At 39.1% G+C, this 19,177-nt stretch overlaps 1 protein-coding gene across 1 annotated transcript in view; it reads left to right on the top strand.

The window, feature by feature from the left end:
• Positions 1-19,177, top strand: part of CNTNAP5 (contactin associated protein family member 5) — a 200,672-nt gene that overhangs the window by 71,984 nt on the left and 109,511 nt on the right. Inside the window, exons 8-10 of the mRNA XM_053948442.1 lie at positions 5,159-5,423; positions 7,748-7,897; positions 8,964-9,135. Coding sequence (XP_053804417.1) covers positions 5,159-5,423; positions 7,748-7,897; positions 8,964-9,135 — 587 coding nt within the window. The remainder of the gene's footprint in view (positions 1-5,158; positions 5,424-7,747; positions 7,898-8,963; positions 9,136-19,177) is intronic.

Genomic DNA, 19,177 nt, shown 5'->3' with positions numbered 1-19,177 from the left:
TTACAGGTTAGAAACAATTGTTCAGGATTTCATTTATTACATTATCTGGATAGTCAAATTGAATGAATAGGGTAGTTAGTGCCTGCTGAGCAGAGGAGGATGTTTCAAGGTGGGAGGTGATAAGGCTGTTAGTCCCTGTAGGAGAGGAAGAGAGATTGCTAATTATTGTCATAGGAGCTAGCAGGGGATAAGGAAAATGGGAGAAAATTTAATTTTCTGCAATGCCAAGTCTTTAGTATATTTTTAAGGTCTTATTCCAATTGGTAAGGCCTTAGGAACTCTGGCACTTGGCATTACAGAAGCTGAGCCAATCACAGTCAGGAGCCTGGATTGTGTGCAGCTCACACCAGCCATTTAAGTTGGTGTGCTACGATACACAGATAATTGGAATTTAAAAGAGGAAATCTGTTAAAGCAAACTAATACATAAAAAAAGAAAAAAGCTGATAGGAATTGTGTTCTATACACTTTTCTATTTTAAAGTAGATGTGGTTCTGTTTTCATAATAATAATGAAGAAAAAAAAAATCTCCTTGCTGCTGTGTTTTGTTCCAGGCAATAAAAACTAATAAGCTGTAGATCACTTTACCTTGAAGTGGAGCAAAAATTGGACTTGGACTGTAATAATTTTCCAGTTTGATATTAGACATCTATTTTATTCACTTCTAGCAAGGTGATTTTGAAAGGCTGGCTTCATTCCTACTTGTTGCTTAAAGTGAATATTCCCCCTCACCAGGAGGATGGGTGTGGGTGAGATCTGGGGAGGAGACATAGCCAGGACAGCTGATCCAAACTGACCAAAGGGATATTCCACACCAATTGAGTCTGCTTAGTAATAAAAACCAAGAGAAAAAGGAAGAGGAGAGGCATTCATTATTGCGGAGTAACTTCTACACATGCTGAAGCCCTGCTTCCTAGGAAGTAGCTCATGGAAAGTAAAAGTTAAGGATTTTGTTTTCCTTTGCCTCTGTGTGCAGCCTTTGCTTTTGCTTTATTGATCTGCCTTTCTCTTGACACCAAGAGGGTTTTCTTCCTAGCATCCAGACAAGTCAATACACCACAGAGAGAAAATATGAAATAGTCACTATTGTTTGTATATGGGTGCTTCCTCCTGTGGTCTTTTTCCTTGTTTTCCTGTCTCTCTGAGAAAAACCATGTAGAATGTTTCCAAAATATTTCTGTATTTGCTCTCATCTTTTTTTTCAGCATCTCTTAACTATTGCACCATGTAATGAAACAGTAATGTACAGTTACTATGGGCATAAAATGCTAAAATCCTTTGTTCTGCTTCCCGCTAGGGACACAGTCAGTTTAGGAGTCTGAGATAAAGAACATCCGGAAAGGTCCCGCCAAGCATCTAATCCCTGATTCCTTCATGGTCACAGTGTTTCTGTTTTTTCTAAGCCTTCTCTATTTTTTGTTTCATGTTACTTTCTCTCCATGGGAATATTATTTTTATGTAAACAACTTAAATCAATGTGATAAACAATGAACATTTTATTGGAATTCATGATACCTACAGTAAGTGGAGATAGGGCAGTTCTCTGTCATAAGATTGATTATCACAGGGCCATATCAGTTTCACTGTAACTTGGATCAGGAAAGCTATCAGATTTCCATATTGAAATTTTTCTCAGAGAAACAGAAACCCATCTCAGTACAGGAACTTCTGGTCCCCTGCTCTTGGGATAGACTGGTTGCACACTCAGTGGACCTGTCGTAACTGAAGGAACACTGTGTGCCTTGGTGCTCCTGTATCCTGTTTGAAGACAGTTTGTAGAAGTATTTCAGAAGGCTGGAGCTGGTATCTCACTTTGATTTGCTTTTCATGTAGCGTTCAGCATGGTCTTGGGAAGTACTTGAAATATGTGGGTCTCCTGACCTTTGTTCTGCTAGAGAGAGGTAATTTAAAAACGGGGCTTGAAGGAACCTCCCTCATTCTGAAAATCAAGTTTCTCAGAGTTGAATGCCAATTTTTCATCTTATCCTTTTAAAACTGCATCAAAGGTCACCTTTTTCTTCTGTTACTCTCCTTGTATATTCATCTGCAAACTCAGTCCCTTCACAGCTAGAAGTAGTCCTCCAATTTCCAAGCTGGAGATATTCTTGCCAGTTTAACCACATTTGTATCTCAGCCAGGCCTGGGACCTTAGTCCCTTTACCTGTCATATGAAATGATCCTTTGTAATTCTCTGCAGAAAGCAAGATACCCTTTGTATTGGACAGTATCCACAGAGTGATTAATGAGGAAAGTTTAAGTGCCCATTTGATGCTCTAACCTGCAGGTAGAATGAGAACTCAGAAATACTCATTTATTGTTCTTTCTTTTCAAGCTGTGATCTTGGCCTGGATCCTCTGGTAGGCTAAGTGCTGAGAATTGCAGTTCAGCTGTCAGTTTGAATAATTTCCCAAGTGCATATTATTTTTGATTAGTATTCTCTGAGAGCAAGGAGGATGTATAAGGAACTTGTTACCCACTGCCCTGACTGAGGTGTTGTCTTCTCTCTTCATTGAACAGTACATAATATTACATGAAGAAAGGCCAGAAAAGACTGAAATGGTTCATTAAAGTTATACAGGTTTTATTGAAGTCCCACAGAAGTCACTGGAAAGTTTCCAGTCAGTTTTGGATGAAGTTTATGGCTCAGAGGATTTTCTATATAATCCACTTCTATCCTCATCACTTAGCAACTGTGTTGTTCCATTCTCTTTTAATAGGAGAGGCTCTGGTTCTTCTTTAAAATGCTGTAACATGCTGCTGCCTGTTCATTCAACATCTCACTTAAACAAGAACCACCTCTAAAGCTGTACCCTGCCTGCAGAAATCTGGGCTGCTTCTACTCTTTTCTTAAGACAGCTGTCATGGCAGCCAGTGAAAAAATTGCAAGTATCTTCATTGCATTTTTAGGCTCTGAAGTTTTCTCTTGTAAGAACAATAAGAGCTATTTTGTTAAGATTTCACTGCTTGTTAGAGGAGTCGTTAATCAGTCTGGAGATGGACTCAATGGAATTCTCAAATGCCACATGATAGCTAGAGTTTCCAGCAGCTGGGTAGAGCTGAGCATCTCCTTTGTTTTCTCTAGGGATTAGACCATTCTTATATCCCATTTCCTAGCCAATGAGCTTTTACTTTTCAGTTAAATTGAGTTCAATTATAAAATCAAGTGTCTTCCAGAAATCTGGCATATACCCTGGAGAGTTCCAGAACTGCTGCCAATTAAAGCAAAATGCTCATGATCAGATGAAGGTTTAGAGGGAGCTGTTTACTTTTCTGACTTAGACCTGCTGGAATAATTTGTTTGAGAATAACACTCACGGCAAATTTAACATTTTTTTTTAGAGGGAACCTATCATACTTCAGTGGACAAATATTTTTCAAAGTAACAGTTTTGTATGTAATTTTTCAGGTTTTCATGTTCCTGTCTCTAGGAAGGTAAACAGGTTGGTCAGTGTAAGGATGTCAGCATCTATTGTTGCTCTGTATTAACTACATCATCTGGCTTTGCTCTGGAATACTGCTTTAAGGTGTTTCCCTTCTAAATTAGTTGAATTGATGTAACTTCTTGTGGCATCAGTAGTTTCACTCAACTTTTTTTCTTTTTTTTTTTTTCTTTTTAACAAATCCTGGCTAGTTTTTAGTCCTGACTGCAATTACTTATCACACTTATATCACAGAGGTCTCAGTTTTTGAATTGAACACACCTCATGAACATACCTGATTAAAAGAACCCTCCCAAAAGGCAGACATGCCTCTTGTCTGTCTTCCAAATGCACCTTTAATCCCATTTACACAGAATATTTCAGTACCACCTGTATGCATTTCCAGCTGTCTGTTGTTATGGTGGGTGGAATAATACCTGTTCTGCTTCAGTTTAGACAATGGAGAGGCTGAAGTTGAAGTTAAACAAGGGAAGGGATGTACAGCTCCTGACCATATGTCCCAGCATTGGCCTTGCAGTCTCTTTGCTGATCGTGTCTCAGGACAGGACTTCTGGCCTGAATTTTGATTAAAAACTGAGGTAGAAATGTAACAATAGCAAAAAAAAGTTTGTGCCATCTCTTCATGCAGCAAATCCCAGCACGCAGTAGAAACTTTTTAAAGTCTGTGACTAAATTTCCATCCTACTTCCCACCTGACTAATGTTCAGTGGCGTTCAGATAAGCTTTGGATTATATCTCAAAGCACATTGTAATATGATGTACCCATGCATTCATTTTGCCACATCTGGTTGGTAGCATTCAGGTACTACTGTGCAGATAGCTCCATATAGATAAGTATCTATCAAGGATTGTTTCATCCAGTGATAACTTAGTCTATTTCTGGCACCTTATTTTCCATTTAAAAAATAAAGACTGGAAAGATGTTTGAAAGTGATAGGGAGCAGTTTCATCATCTGTCTGAGATTGCAGGCAGGAATTCCCCAAGCACTATGCAACTTCCCGCACATCCATCAAGTGCCATTCGTTATAATTATCCAGTTAGAGTGAGGTACAGGCTTTGATGAGAAGTGTTATCATGGAGAAAGCCTTACACTCTGATGTTTTTATCAGATTATAGCTGGTATTTTACAAAGCAGCCGTGTTCAAGCAGCTGGCTGCAACAATCTTCTCCTGGAGTGGCTTTGAAAGACGTGGCTCCTAAAGTGCATCCTGGATTTATATATATTGTTAATGTTTATACCATGGCCTGATTAACACGGTGGGGCAATCTAGAGTAGCTGAGCACACTGATGGAGTAATTTCTTCCATCAACTACAGTGATACAAGCTAGTGCAGATTCTGCAGACTGCTTTGAGTAAATGTGCTTCTCTTCTGGGCAAATGGCAAATTGATTTAAGGGGCTGGGTGACTGAGATAATCAACTAAGGCGTGGCATTCATAAGGACATTTGGTTACATTTAGATATTGCTAAGAAGTAATGTTTTGATTTTTGATCCTCAACATTTGTGATAAAAGTAAAATTTTGAAGTTAGATATGTTTTCCCAACATGGACAGATACATTTCCAATTGATCTCCAGAGATATATGTCTGAATAATAATACCTATTTCAGCCTTGAGGGCGATTAGAAATCCAAAGAGCTTATTGAACTAAAGATGTTTTGGGATGACTGAAAAAGAAGTCATGCTGATTATGTTTGATTTTTTTTTTTTTTTTCCAGGGGAATGTGACCTTTTCTTGCTCAGAACCACAAATTGTTCCTATCACCTTTGTGAGCGCCAGTCGAAGCTACTTGCTGCTGCCCGGCACTGCTCAAATTGATGGCTTGTCAGTCAGCTTCCAGTTCCGAACATGGAATAAAGATGGCTTACTTCTGTTCACCGAGCTGTCTGAAAACTCAGGACATCTCTTGGTTTACCTCCATGGTGGGAGATTGATGCTACTAATTCAAAAGGAGACTGAGAACCCAGTGGAAATCTCTGAAGGTGTTTATTTTTTGTTTACTTTCACTTGTCTCCTTCTAAAAGGAGAGCTGAACAAAGGTTCAGCTCCATGGGATGAAAGGATCAAGCAATAAGGAAACACCCAATCTTCCTTTCTCTTTTATATTTTCTCTTGCTTTCCAGTGGTAAAGCTGCTCTGTACAGCTTGATCTAAGCTTGGAAAATTGGCATCCTGAAATCTCCAGACTCAATCTCACTGACAGTTAGCTGAGCCTCCGTGTTCTTAAGCAGTCACACTCAATTTTCTTCAGTCAGGTCACATGAAGCCCTTCCTGTTCCCATCTTCAGACTCTGCTGAAATCAGCTGGGACCCAGCTCAGCCACAGCATCCTTCCCCAGCAGAAGTAAGGGAGGCTCAAAGCTGATTTTCTTTCTCTGACTGTAGCTTTAGACTCCCCCTTTATGCTGCACTCAGAAGAGAGGCTGACCATGGGCTTCCTCTCCTTACACTCCCTATTAGGCTTTCTTAGTCACTTTCCAAGTTGCTTTGTGTAGTGAAGCTGGTGGGATGCAAGAGGGTAAAATAGGGCTGCCTCTCTGATTTAAAATTTGGGGGAATAATAGTAATAATAATGATGATGATAATCACGACAATAATAATATATTTTCTAAAAGAGTAGATGTTTAGAAACATGTAATATTAAAATATTCCGTGTACAGACTAAAAGAGGGCAGATGTATCTATTAAAAGAAGCAGAGATAAAAAACTGACAGAGTTGTCAAAGCAGAGCTGTTCTGTATGCATGTTTCATTCCCCTTTATGATCGAAAATGAGGCAGCCCTGCATCTATCCTTACTCATGTAGATTGCTGCAGCCATAGCTTGCTGCGATTGAACACTGAAAACTGAGATTCCAGCCTTTATTGCAGTCCTAATGAAATTGTTGACAAAGCTGAGACAATGTCAATATTTGGTTGGGTGCGTTTGTTTTTATGTAGTTCTGAAATAATGAACCTGAGTCCAGCCTATCCAAACATGCTTAACTGCTTATTTGGACATGGGAAATATGCAGAAAGTGCATGTACCATCTTCTGCAGGTGTCAGGTACACACAATAAACTCATGCTTGCTCAAGAATGGACCTGGTTTTCCCCAAATGGGATCTATTTCCTCTTTTAATTGTTTCAAACCTCAACAACATATTCCATTTCAAACTGCACTTCTAGTTGAAAAATCATCCATTTTTTGGAAAACTAGACTCTAATTCTATGGCAATTGTGCACGTGTTAACAGCCATTACTGAGTAAATTTCATTTTGAAATTCATGATGAAATGGCTTTACAAACAGCTAACACCCACTTTTTTTTTATTTTGTTTTGAACTGCTCTCACCTCTTTTGTGTTCCTAAGTGCTTGTTTGTTTTCTCTGAAAGCAACATTAACAAAAATATTCTGTTAGAGTGGGGAGTAAATACTAGTTGTCTGTGCCTGATCTCAGTGACTTCAGCCTGATGGTAGCATATTTTGAACTGTAATTAGGTTGCTTTTGATCTGCACCTCTGTGTGTGGGTTCAGAAGCTTGCCCACTGATTCTCATGGCTGTCAGAATAGAGGATGTGGAGTTTCTTTGTAGCTCTGTAGTGATATTTCAAGAGACACACAATGCAGCACTGATTTTCAGAATAAGGAAACAAGACAGGTAATTTCCCACTTCACCCGAGTGTCTAGAAGAGAAGACTGCACAGTATATCCCTCAAACTTTAGAGGCTCCTGGTCAGAGCAACAATCCCAGTTCTCAGAAATCCAACTTCTGTACATCCATTAGTAGTACCATGTGCTGCATTGGTGGTGGAGGGTTTTAAGAAACACAAATCCTACTGATACCTGCTGGAGTCAGTCAGGATTCAGGTTGGAGCCTGAGAACAGGCTATGAATGTCTCACTGAATCTAATCCTCTGCAACCTCACGCATGTGTTTAGTACCAGAAGTTCAGTAGAGATCTCTGCACACTTTTGGACTTGTAAGCATTTACCAACAGACTGAAGATACACGTAGACACCCCCAAAATAGTAACTGTGTGCTACCAGAAAGGTGAAGGATTGGGCTAGCTTGATGAGTGCCTGCAGTAGTACAAGCTTAGATCAAAATGTAAGATGACCTACTTAAATACTCTCGAAACTTCCCTTTTCCTGGGCCCTTTCTTCTATGCCAGCTTGTTTCCAGAGGTAATGAGTTCTTCTCAGATAGAGTTCTCACTTTTTATAGCTCAGCTGCATATTTGCAGTCACAAGTTGGAAGCAAGAGGAGATTGAAGAACACAGTTGTCTCCTGCATGTCTTTTTTTCACTTTGTACATGTTTTTTGCCAGGCACTAATCTCCACGATGGGCTCTGGCATTCTGTTAACATCAATGCCAGAAGGCATCGCATTACCCTGACACTGGATAACGACGCTGCCACCGCCAGCCATGCAACCACTGTCTCTAGGATCTACTCTGGGAACAGCTACTATTTTGGAGGTAGGTTGTTTCAGGGAGGTTTTAGTGATGCAGATTCTCAGGTTCTCACCACAGAGTTCTCCCTAGGTGCACTGTTTGCAGCTAAGAGCAAAGGTAAGAACTGATTAAATTGCAGTGCATTCTGCACTATGGACTGGTTGAAGGGTGTAGTACTGGTAGTTGTAGTCAATGGGTATCTACATGTGTCTGACAATATATGCAAAATCTAAAAAGCTATAATAACCATGGTTTTTGGTTTGTTTTTTTTTTTTTTTTTTCCTGGTTAAAAGGCTTTAGAATTATTAATGTTATCAGCAATCCTGTAGATACCACTGTTCTGGACAGGCTCAGTGACTTCTTGGAGCTTAGGTGACATATGACTCAAATCTTCAAAAGTATTTATGTACAAAGCTCTTGTGGAAAATGAAGGTAGGTTTAGCTCAATTTAGAAAATGGAAAAAAATATTGAAAAATACTATATTCTGCTTTTTGGTGTGGACTGCAATCATTAATGTCATTAACTGTCTTCAATATATTTCTGTGTAGTGCTTACTGTAGTATGGTTCTGATCTTGACAAACCCTGTGGATGCAGCACTAAGTGAGGATGTACAGGAGGCTTTGGATCTCAGAACTGTCTAAATACTGGGGAAACTCAGATAAAAATGGGTTTCTTGCTGCCCACAGGATTCCATCTGCACATTGCTTCAGCAGCAGAATTTAACCCATAATGCTGCTTCAGCAGCAGAATTTAACCCTTATACTTTGTGCAATTATTTTAACAACTCATGTTTTAGTTTCTATCAACTGTAGAGTTTAAAGAAGATGAAAAAAATCACATTTTGATTTTGCTCAACACAAGTTTGTTTCACAAGGTGAAAACCTCATATTGTGATACTTTCAGTGGCTGGCTTCTCTCTTTTTTTTCTTTTTTCCCCTAACTGGAGGATTTATAACACAGGAGGTTGCATAGCAGAAGGAATAAAAACATTTGGAATAATAAGCCTCTGAGTTCTTGCATCAGGAAATCCCAGCAGAAATAGTTGAACATTCCAATATTCTTCTCTGCCTCTTCTCTTTTTCCCACAGGGTGCCCTGACAATTTCACTGATTCCCAGTGTTTAAATCCCATTACTGCTTTTCAAGGCTGTATGAGGCTCATCTTTATTGATAACCAGCCCAAGGACCTCATTTTAGTTCAGCAAGGCTCCCTGGGGAATTTTAGTGATTTACACATTGATCTGTGTGGCATCAAAGACAGGTAATTATTATTTCCTCTTTCTTGTATTTGTTCGTTTTTCATCCTGGTGGTTTATAAATACAGGGTGCATTAAGTGAAAATTCTAATCTGCCAACATTACAGATATTAGGTATAATAGAGCTACTAATAGAAAATACTGCAACAAAGATAGGAGGACTGGAGGGGAAATGGTTTCAATTACATGAGGCTCTCTTCACATTGACTTGTAGGAAATAGAGTATGCAAATTCAATCAAACTATAGATTGGTGAAAGGATTAAATTTTATGCATAAACAACATTTGATTGCTTTGAAGTTCTAGAGGAAATGAAAGAGAAGGAAAAATTAGTTGATTCATCAGAACATGTCATACCCTTAATATATAAGCTGGTTCTGCTTAAATAAATCATCTACAATTTTTCTTGTTAGCCATTACAGCACGTTCATGATGAGGATATGGTACATCTCATGTGCAATACTGCCCATTCAGTGGGACAATATAATGATGGAATGTCTGCATCTGCCAGAGAGACATTTCAGTTTAAATAGAGATCTGCATTCCTCCTAAGATGAAACCTTACAGGAACCCCAGATTTTCCCATAAACAGCAGAGAGGAAATAAGAAACCAATTTTTTTAAAAGTATTTTGTAAATTGCTTTTGCTTCTTATGGATTTTTAGTGTCTAAATATTTCTGAATCATTTATGGAAATATGTACTTTGAAGCTAGTATGTGGAATAGGAGGTTCTTCAATTTTTCTTGGGTTTTGTTTTTGGTGTTTTTGTTTTTTTTTTTTTTTTTTTTTTTTTTTAATCTACCTAAGTTCTGAAAAGTAGAAATGAAACTGCTGGAAATTTCATGTGCTTCAAATAGTTAGGGGAGTAATATGGATATTTTGGAAATGCATTAGGACTGTAAGCATTTAATGGTTTTTTTTCAGACATGTTACTTAGATGAAGTGGACAGCTGATTTCCATTATTCCTTCCTATAGGAGGGATCAGCCTGTTGGAGCTGCAGTCTTTTGATAAGTAGGCAAAACATTTGTGATGCAAGACCTTTGTGCTCATCTTTGTATGTTCATTTTTGTTAATTTAAATGGAGAAGTTACTGACTTGGCTGATCAAATCTCTTTCCACTGAATTTAGGGGAATGTGAATTTCATACTTGGTGTGTCTGAAATGGTAGATGGAATTCAACCATTCCAAGGTAGAATGGAAAAAGATACAGCTAATTTTACAAAAGGAAGCAAGATGTTATCTTTCCTGGGAACTGAGAATTTTGTTGTTTTGTGGGAAAAACAGATTATTTAAGATTGAGTGGACCATTCAAAAGCACTTTGTGTGATTGCTGTTGAAAGAAAAGAGAACTCTTCTGGTATGATGCAGAGGTGCTGTGGGACATCTCCAGTGCCTTCACTGTCACCAAGTCCAGGCTACGTGCAACTCAGTGGTACTACTGAAAATATTTCCTTCTCTTTAGTGTCCCAAGGATGACAAGTATTAGTCTGTGATCATACCATAAAATTATTTAGGGCAAAGATCCAAACTTTGGGATTGTTTTACATAATGCCACCTTTCCTGTTAAATATATCAATCACACAGACAAAAAAAGTTATGTGTGATGTAATGAAGGACCTGAGAGAGCATCCAGAGTGGGGCAGTGAAGATGGTGAAGGGCCTTGAAGGGAAGCTCTGTGAGGAGCAGCTGAGGGCACTTGGTCTGTTCAGCCTGGAGAAAAAGAGACTTCGGGGAGACCTCACTCAGTTACAACTTCTAGTGAGGGCAAGAGGAGGGGCCAGTGCTGACCTTTCCTCTGTGGTGGTGACCTGTGACAGGACTTGAGGGAATGGCCTGCAGTTATATCAGAGGGGGTTTAGGTTGGAAGTTAGAAAAAAGTTCTTCACCCAGAGGGTTTTTGGACACTAGAACAGGCTCCCCAGGGAAGTGGTCACAGCACCAAGACTGACAGAGCTCAGATTGACTAAATTCTTTAACTAGAAGAGATTGCTGAGGGGAGGCAGCATAAGTGTCTTAGATACTCAAAGGCTGCTGCAGCACTGAAGGGAATAATCATCCTTTCTGCCCAGGATGTATAGGAGAGCTGCCATGGCACAGACTGTCTGAGCAGACTGTCAAGCCTCTGTCACTGGGAGGCTTTAGGAAAAGTCAGATGAGTCTGTGAGAAATAATGAACATGGGTGTGGGTGATCCTGCCTTGGGGTGTGAGCATAGACTGAGTGATCTTCCAAGTTCCTTCCAGCTCTGTTGCATTCTCTCTGGCTTTTCCTGCAGCTGGAACAGCTGTGCCTTGTTCTTGCTTTGGGGGTTCTGAAATGTCAACAATAACAGTGCATAAATGAAAAAAAAATAAAAAAACACCAAAAAAAAAAAAAAAAACCAAAACCAAAAAAAAACACCACCAAAAAAATCCACCAAAAACATGGGAAAAATGTTTCAGGAATTCAGCTCACAAAGTCTCAGACCTGTGAGAAAGCTCATTTTGGTCGATGTATCTCTAGATAATCTAAGGCAGCACTGCAGCTGTGAGGAGGGACTGTGTAGCCCAAAGTTATGGGTTTTTTTTTTAAATAACCTGATATATATAGATAGATATAGATATATATGAAATGGAAGAGAAGGAGCAGCAGATCCTATTCATATGTCCTGATTTGCTCTTTTTACTTCTAAAAAACACATGATTCATTTTTACAACTCAGAAGAAAGCTAAGTGATTGCAGAATTTATTGCTCTGGGGTTGTTTTTTTTTTTTGGGTTTTTTTTTTTTTTTTTTGGGGATATCTCTTACAAATTTCATGACGTCTAGAATAGTGGTTAAACTCCATTATGGTTAGTGGTATTCTTTTCTTTGATGTAAAGTAACCTGATTTCCTTCTATTTGTCTCTCTGTTTTCTTGAGGTCCTGTGACTTCTTGGAGGTGCCTGTCTCTCTTTCAGATGTGGTATAAATGAGGCTGAGAAGTTTAGAGAAGGCAGGGACTGAGGCACTGGATAACTACAGAAGCATCTTCCCCCTAGTAAATCAAGATAACAGCTCTGTATGGATGCCTTCACAACCCTCTATTTTAGTTGCTAAAAGATGAAATGCAAATCCAGCTGGATGTATTCACTGACCTCCTCCTTGGCCTGACCAGCCCTTTGCAGGAAGTGTGTCCTCTCTGGGCCACTCAGAGGAGGTGCTGTGTGCAGCTCTGACTGCACAGTCTGTAAGTCTGTCATTCAGCCCCCATGGCTGTTTCTAAAACTGACACTTTGTTCTTTGATGTGCTACAAACTGTTCTCTGCACGGAGAGATGAAATAGGCTTGGGCTCTTCAGCCTGGAGAAGAGAGAGCTGGGCAGGGTTGTGTGATGAGGAACAGCAGGTGAATAATAAAGAATGTGCAGTTTCTCATAAGTTCAAATCTCACACAACATCAAATTGGATGTTGTTAAATGCTGTAGGGGTCAAATGTAAAGGAAAAAGGTAGTAAAGCGTACATGAATTCATAAGCCACAGATGGCTGGAAGCTGGCAAAGTGTTCAGTGGGATGCTCTTGAACTTATTTCATCAGCATTTTTGCTGTGGCATTGTCAGAGTAAGGAAATTGAAGGAGAGGCACTGTTGATCTGAAGCAAGTCTGGAGTGACATGATAAATTTAGGACTAGGAAGTCCAAGTCCCTCACTGTTTCTAAAACATTGTTTTCATTGCATGCAGCTCTCTGTACCTCTGTTGCTCAAAACCAAAATATATTGCATCATAGCTGTGTTTGAGATCATAATCTCAAAATACATTTGAATCTCAGTGTGCATTTTGCTAAGTACTAATAGCTTCTGCACTGTGTTTTCTCTTCCTTTGTGTCAGTGGAAATAGTGGGCGTGTGGGTCTGTCTGTGTGTGGGCCAACAATGGAAGGCATAGCCTGGGGAAAATTCAGTCAGCCTCTCATTTAAAATAAATGAAATGGGTAGGAAAACAAATATGCAGATGCTGAGAATTTGGCCACAGAGTTGAGAAGCTCTGGGATTTCCCATTCAGCAATTGGCTTGAATGCCAGATTTTGTGACTAGAAATACTAGCTCCAGTCCTGAAGCTGAGTTGGTTGTTTGCTGTGGTTGGCATCCTGTTCAGCGAATAGATGCAGGAATGTGGACTCAAGAGATATTGCAGCTCAAGAGTTACCATGGTTATTAGGAAAATGTGCCAGAAAATCATTAAACCTCAGTCCAGAAATGCAGTAGATTCCCAGTCCTTCATCATACAGCACAGATGCTCCCTTTGGGCTGAGCAAGGCTGGCTGCTCTTACCACAGATGGACCCCTTGGAATAGAGCAGCAAGGGCTGCAGTATTGCCTGGAGCCTGAAGGCATGGCTTGATTAATCTCATGCACTTCTTGAATGCAGTGGGACAGACTGCTTTGAGGTGTTAGTCTCAGAGAAGAAAATTCCATTTGCAGGAGTTCTTGCACGCTGTATGTACACAAACAGGTGAGATCTGGTGTGGTTTCCCCTACCAGCTCCTTCAAAGTCTAGAAGGAAAAGTGCTTAGGAGGCATTGCTGTTGGGGTAACTTGTGCTGAAGAGCTGTTGTAAGTAGAGAAGTGGTCTCTTTTTCCTTTGAATTGGCACCTCATATGGAAATAGTCTCTTTTGCCCCACAAGGTGGTGCTGGAAAATTGTTTACATTCACCAGGCTTTTGAGGCAAATACTCTTGGAACACAGCCATAATGATGACATTGGTTCCATTGATGTTTTTAACTCCTCAGCCCCCCATCACAAAGGAGGAGGTATTTCTGTTGCCCAGTGACAGAGAAAACTCTGTTAAGGAATCTGAAATTTTATGATTCTGTCAATCCTGCCAGAACTGAAATACCTTGAAGTGATGGACTTTTTGGTGACAGTTTCCCTGGAGAGAGGTGAGGCTGAAGCAGATGGAGAAGCACGGTATTGTACACACATAGTTTTATTGTCATAAATCCTATACATGATTTGCACTTGAATACATTAGACTGGGTTGTCTTCGGATTAGGAAAGCCTTTTATGTGTTAAGCCTGTCATTATCCATAAAGGAACTGTGAGGGTATCCAGATCCTGCTTTTCTTTAGGCTCAGGTTCACAAGTTTGCATAGATAATGGATGTGTTGCTCTCCCTGCCTACAGCTGCTGAGGTACTTTAATCTGATTGCTGCAGCTCATGTTGATTTTGCGCTGATGAAGCTCTGCCTGGGTTGTCCTATTTTTACTTGGCTGGCACCTTGCCCTTGCTTTAGCAAATACTGACAGTACTTGTCAAGGACAACACCAGGGACTTCAGTTCCCTTAAGTGACCTGGGAGAGAGGGGGAGGGAAAAATATTCGTGTTGAATTCACCTTAGCAGATGGACGGATGGCACAGGACATCCTGGGAATTCCAGTGATGTGCCATGAGGAACACAAACCTGACTTCAGATATTTTCTTCTGAATCCTGGCAGGGTCCCATCTCTGTAGCATCAGCAAGCAGACACAGGCACATTGGTGTTACCGTCCTCATTAAACCAAGATTCATCTGCATATTCCAATTCTCCCAGCCAATCCAAATGGAGAGAGGGGCATGTGGTATCCATAATAATCACTGTGATGGGATTGGTGTTTACAGTTTTACTCCATTAGGTAGAAATATATGGAGTTGATTCATGAGTTGGCTTTTCTCAACTGCTTCATTGTGGAGCACAAACAGTGTCCTTAGTCCCTATTCTTTTATCCATACCTGTGTTTTATCTGTGAAAATTCTTCATAGTATTTTCTAAATAAATTAGCTTAAAGTGTTCTTTTTCCTTGCTAAATAGAACTGACCTTTTAAAACGTGCTTTATGCCTATTTCCTTTGTAGATTCTATTATATTTTATTATCAATTTTTACTTGTAAGAAATAATTTTTTTTTTTTACTTCCTTTACTTTTAGTGCTGAATTTAACATTGCTTCGTGTGTTTTACTGTCAAAATGGGCCTTTGGGAAATTAATTACTATTGCAGGTGAAGGGTGTTAGGATAAATCTGATAAAAGTATAATGTTTTTTTCTATTTCTTAACTCTCCTCTTAGATTTAATGCATGCCTTGCAGCAGAAGCCAACTTCATATGATCCTTTCACCCCCTAGCTTGGCCATGCAAGTGAAAAAATACTCTGGCTAATTATGTCCAGTGAATTTTAATTTTTTTGTTAGAGTCCCAGGCTGGGATTAAAAAATCAAACATTTAGTATTACATTTAACCCCACATAAATATCTGAAGTGTATTGCAAAAAGAATAATTAAAAAACCCCAACCTCCAATTTGGCATCCATCCTTTTCATTCTCTATAGTTTTTCTATCTTCAGTATTTAGTGCCTTCTCTGCAGAAATGACAATTATTTTATAGTGCATATTGCTTTCTCTTTGCAGGAAATCCTCTTATGTTTTCCCTTCTTGCTTTTATAGCAATGAGTGGGATGTTTTTAAGTCACATTCCTTGAATTTGGATGGTGATCAAAGCTGAAATGAGCTGAAGACATAAGAGGGGATGTTGTGCCCTTTTTCAAAATGTTTCTGATTTTGCATATATCCCAAGTTTGGTTTGAGAATTGCCCAACTATGTCTCCATCCTCAGCCAAAACAAAACGTTTGGACTGCACACCTTCAGCTGCTGATACCCAGATCTAGATTTTTTTCCTTTAAATGCTGCAGGAGAGACTGTCCTGGCTAGCTATAGGGGTCTGATGGTTATAAGTAGTTCTTCTGATGTTTTGTTTCACCTTAAATAGGTGACTTCAGTCTTGTGAGTGAAAATTTTCCCCTTATCTTTTGTCTCTGTTGCCTGTTTTAGGATTCAGTGGACAAATAGCTCAGGGCTACTGAAGTTTCTTGTCTTGATCTAGTTTATATATTAATTAAGGAAAATGGAAAAAAGTTTTCAAAAAGTACTACACCAAAACAGAACACTGGAATGAGGTTTGGGTAATGGAAAATGGATGTGGAAATGGAATGGGGAAGGTATCTTAAATCGAAACTGTATTATATGATGGGAAATGAAAAAGGGAAAAATGTACCTTAATGACTTAATGCCTTGTAATGATCACTATACAGTGAAGAAAGTAGTATTAGAAATAGAGGAGGGCATGATGTTCTGGGAGAGTTGAACACTCTCTTAGGTGGTTCCCTAAAGTATGCACCTAAATCACAAATTAGACATGCTAACTAATGGAACTAAATTACTGGAATTATACCCTTGTAGGTAGCATTTTGAAATGTGATCTTGGAAATCCTCTCAATACCACACAGATTTTAAGATGGAAGGACAGGATGCAGAAAAGCAGAGACAGATTTAAAAAATTCAAACCCACAGGCATGTAAAGCCTGGGTGTTGGAATTAAAATCCCTGTAATTCTGAGGAGCATTCCCTCATCTCCTCATATCTATTCTAATGTTTAAAGCAGCTGAATAGTACTGGTAATGGCAGAGCTTCTCTCCAATAGCTTAAGGGCTGATTGACAATGAAGTATAATAAAACCATGTAGCACAGTTTCCTGCTCTTGGACTGGGATATGACCTTCACACTGTCAGATGCTCTTGTTCTGTGATAGGCAACAAGAAAATATTTGTACAAAGCAAATTCCTGGAAAAAAATAGGCAGTTACAGTGGAAAATACTATCTCTGAGGAGGGGGCAGTTTTCTAGGCTTTGTGTTTCTTTAATGAGAATGAAAAGGAATGCTCACATTATTTGGATAATGCCATAAATTGTTTTTTTTTGCCCTTCCTTAATGGTGTTTTCCCTGTCCTTGTTTCATACATGCAATACCAGCTGCAGAAAATGACATTCCAGGCCCATGAAGTGTTCACTAGTCTGTATAAGTGCTGTGTTTCGGAGCAAAATAAAGACAAATGCTTCAGATTTGTCAGTATCATTCAGTAAATCCTGTCGAGGGTAGGTAAAAAATTGGTTTGAGCAGGTTGAACACCTTTCTATAACTGCAGTGACTTCTACATGTGGAAAGGTGCTGAAATTGGAGAAACTCAGCTCTGTCCCCGTGAGTGTAGGGACTTCTCACTAGGGTGGGAGAAGGGATTTGTGCTGAATCAGCCCCCTGTGGAGAAAGAATGCAGTTTGAAAGTAGGTAAGGGGCTAATTTATTAGCTTTTAAAATCCCACTTGAGTGTGGAATTGAATCTGGGGGGAACCTGAAGAGAGTTCTCTCCTGTTGCTGTTCCTTTAGAATAAAAATCCATGGGATGTGCAATGCCACGGTAAATTAAAGGCAAGATAATGGGGAAGCAAGTAGAATATAATATCATATCTTTCTTTGTTTGTTTGATTTTTGCAGATGGCTTTTCTGCTTTTGCTTTGTAAAATGATGAATTCTAAATGGAACAGCTGTCTGTACAGGATGGTTTATTTGTTTCCCTTTTTTCTTGTTCAAATTTATTTATATAAAATCCTTTCTGCTGATGCTAAGCCAAACTGTCAGCCCATTTACCTATATTAAAAATGTAGGTGTTCTAACAACAAAGCAATCAAACCTTAAAAAATGCCTTTTATCTAAGGCACAGATAACAGGCTTTTCCTTCACTAGTGCCAGTCCCAACACAACCTCTTCCACAGTTCTGTGCTACTCACATGCCCGAGGGCTGTTGGCATCAGTGTTCAGATCTTTTAAATGCTGGTCTCACAGTGGTATGCAAGTGCAGGGTCTGAGAACCAGAGTGATCAACAGTGGAAATAATATATTTTAGAAGTTCTTTTATTGAGTTTTGCAAATCTTGTAAAGAAGAAAAACTAACCTTTGTTATAAACTATTGAGGTTTTGTTGTTTGTTTTGTTTGTTTGTTTTTTGCATCAATTCAGTAGGATAGACTTCTCCATCATGGAAAAGAGGAATTGTCTGTTCACATTAGTCTTGTACTCTTTGTACTCCATGAGTTCTCATAACATAATAAATTTGGGAAAGAAAATGTAGATGACTTAAAAATAAAGAATGCCACAGACTTTTTAGAAAGTTGTTGGTCAGTTTTCTAAAGTTGAAAGAGGAAAGAGAATTTAGAATGTATAGTGATGAGGAGGAAATGTCTGCTGAGGAAAAACAGAGGTCTGAAGAGTGCTAATTATTTTGCAGCCTGTTGTAATATTGCTTTTACACACTTTTTCTCTCTTCCTCTAGTTCTGGTAGCTCTTTTTTCTTCCTGTAGTTAAGGACACCTAACCCACCGTTTTACCACAAAAGGACATCCAGAGCAAAATTAAGAGTGGGATGTGCTTTTGCAATATTTTTTCTGATGCTCTTGGTTCTTCATTAGTTTTCCTCTTGGTAAACCTCTGAAGTTGTTACACATTGTCTGTCTGGTAGCACTGCTAAATTTCTCCTTGAAATTATTGTCTGGTCTCCCCTTGAAGCCATTTCTTGTATCAAAAATAACCTTTGGCAAGGAATTTCCCAGATTTACGGCTCAGCACAGCAGGGCTGAAATCCATGTAGTTGCAATTGGCCTCAGTCTATTGAGTTTAGTGGAAAGACACCATTTTACTAAAGCAAAATATAGTCTGTTACAGCAATACCATGAGTTTCATCAGACTTATATGTCTACTATATGACGTCATCTCTTTAAATGTTTAATTTTGTTAATTATAAATTAAGTATCTGCTGGCTGTAAATAGGAAAACATGCTGAAATAAAATGAATTTGATACAATATTTAAGACAATGCTTTGTTGTAGTCTTCCAAAATTTCATGTGATTTTTTGTTACAGCATTGCTAAGTTTTAGGGACTCAGTGCTCATCTGAAAACTATGTATATATACACTCTTGATATTTAGGGGGTGTGCTCCTTTTTTCTTTCTCTCTGTGATGGCTCCCTTTCCTTCCCCTTTACTTAGGAGGAATCGAGGGTAGTGCTGAGTATATTGTGCTGACTATAACAAAATCTCAGAGGTGCTTATTGAAAGTACACTGGGTTTATTTCCAGTCAAGTGTAACATCAAATGTATAGAGCTCCTTCAGCCTTCCGACTCAAGTAATTTTGCCATTGTTATTTCTTCATCATTCCCATCAAAGGCC

Source organism: Vidua chalybeata, chromosome 7, assembly GCF_026979565.1.
Source record: "Vidua chalybeata isolate OUT-0048 chromosome 7, bVidCha1 merged haplotype, whole genome shotgun sequence".
In the NCBI taxonomy this organism is placed as follows: Eukaryota; Metazoa; Chordata; class Aves; order Passeriformes; family Viduidae; genus Vidua; species Vidua chalybeata.
The sequence above is the reverse complement of the archived record's forward strand: the minus strand, read 5'-3'. Positions and strand labels throughout refer to the sequence as shown.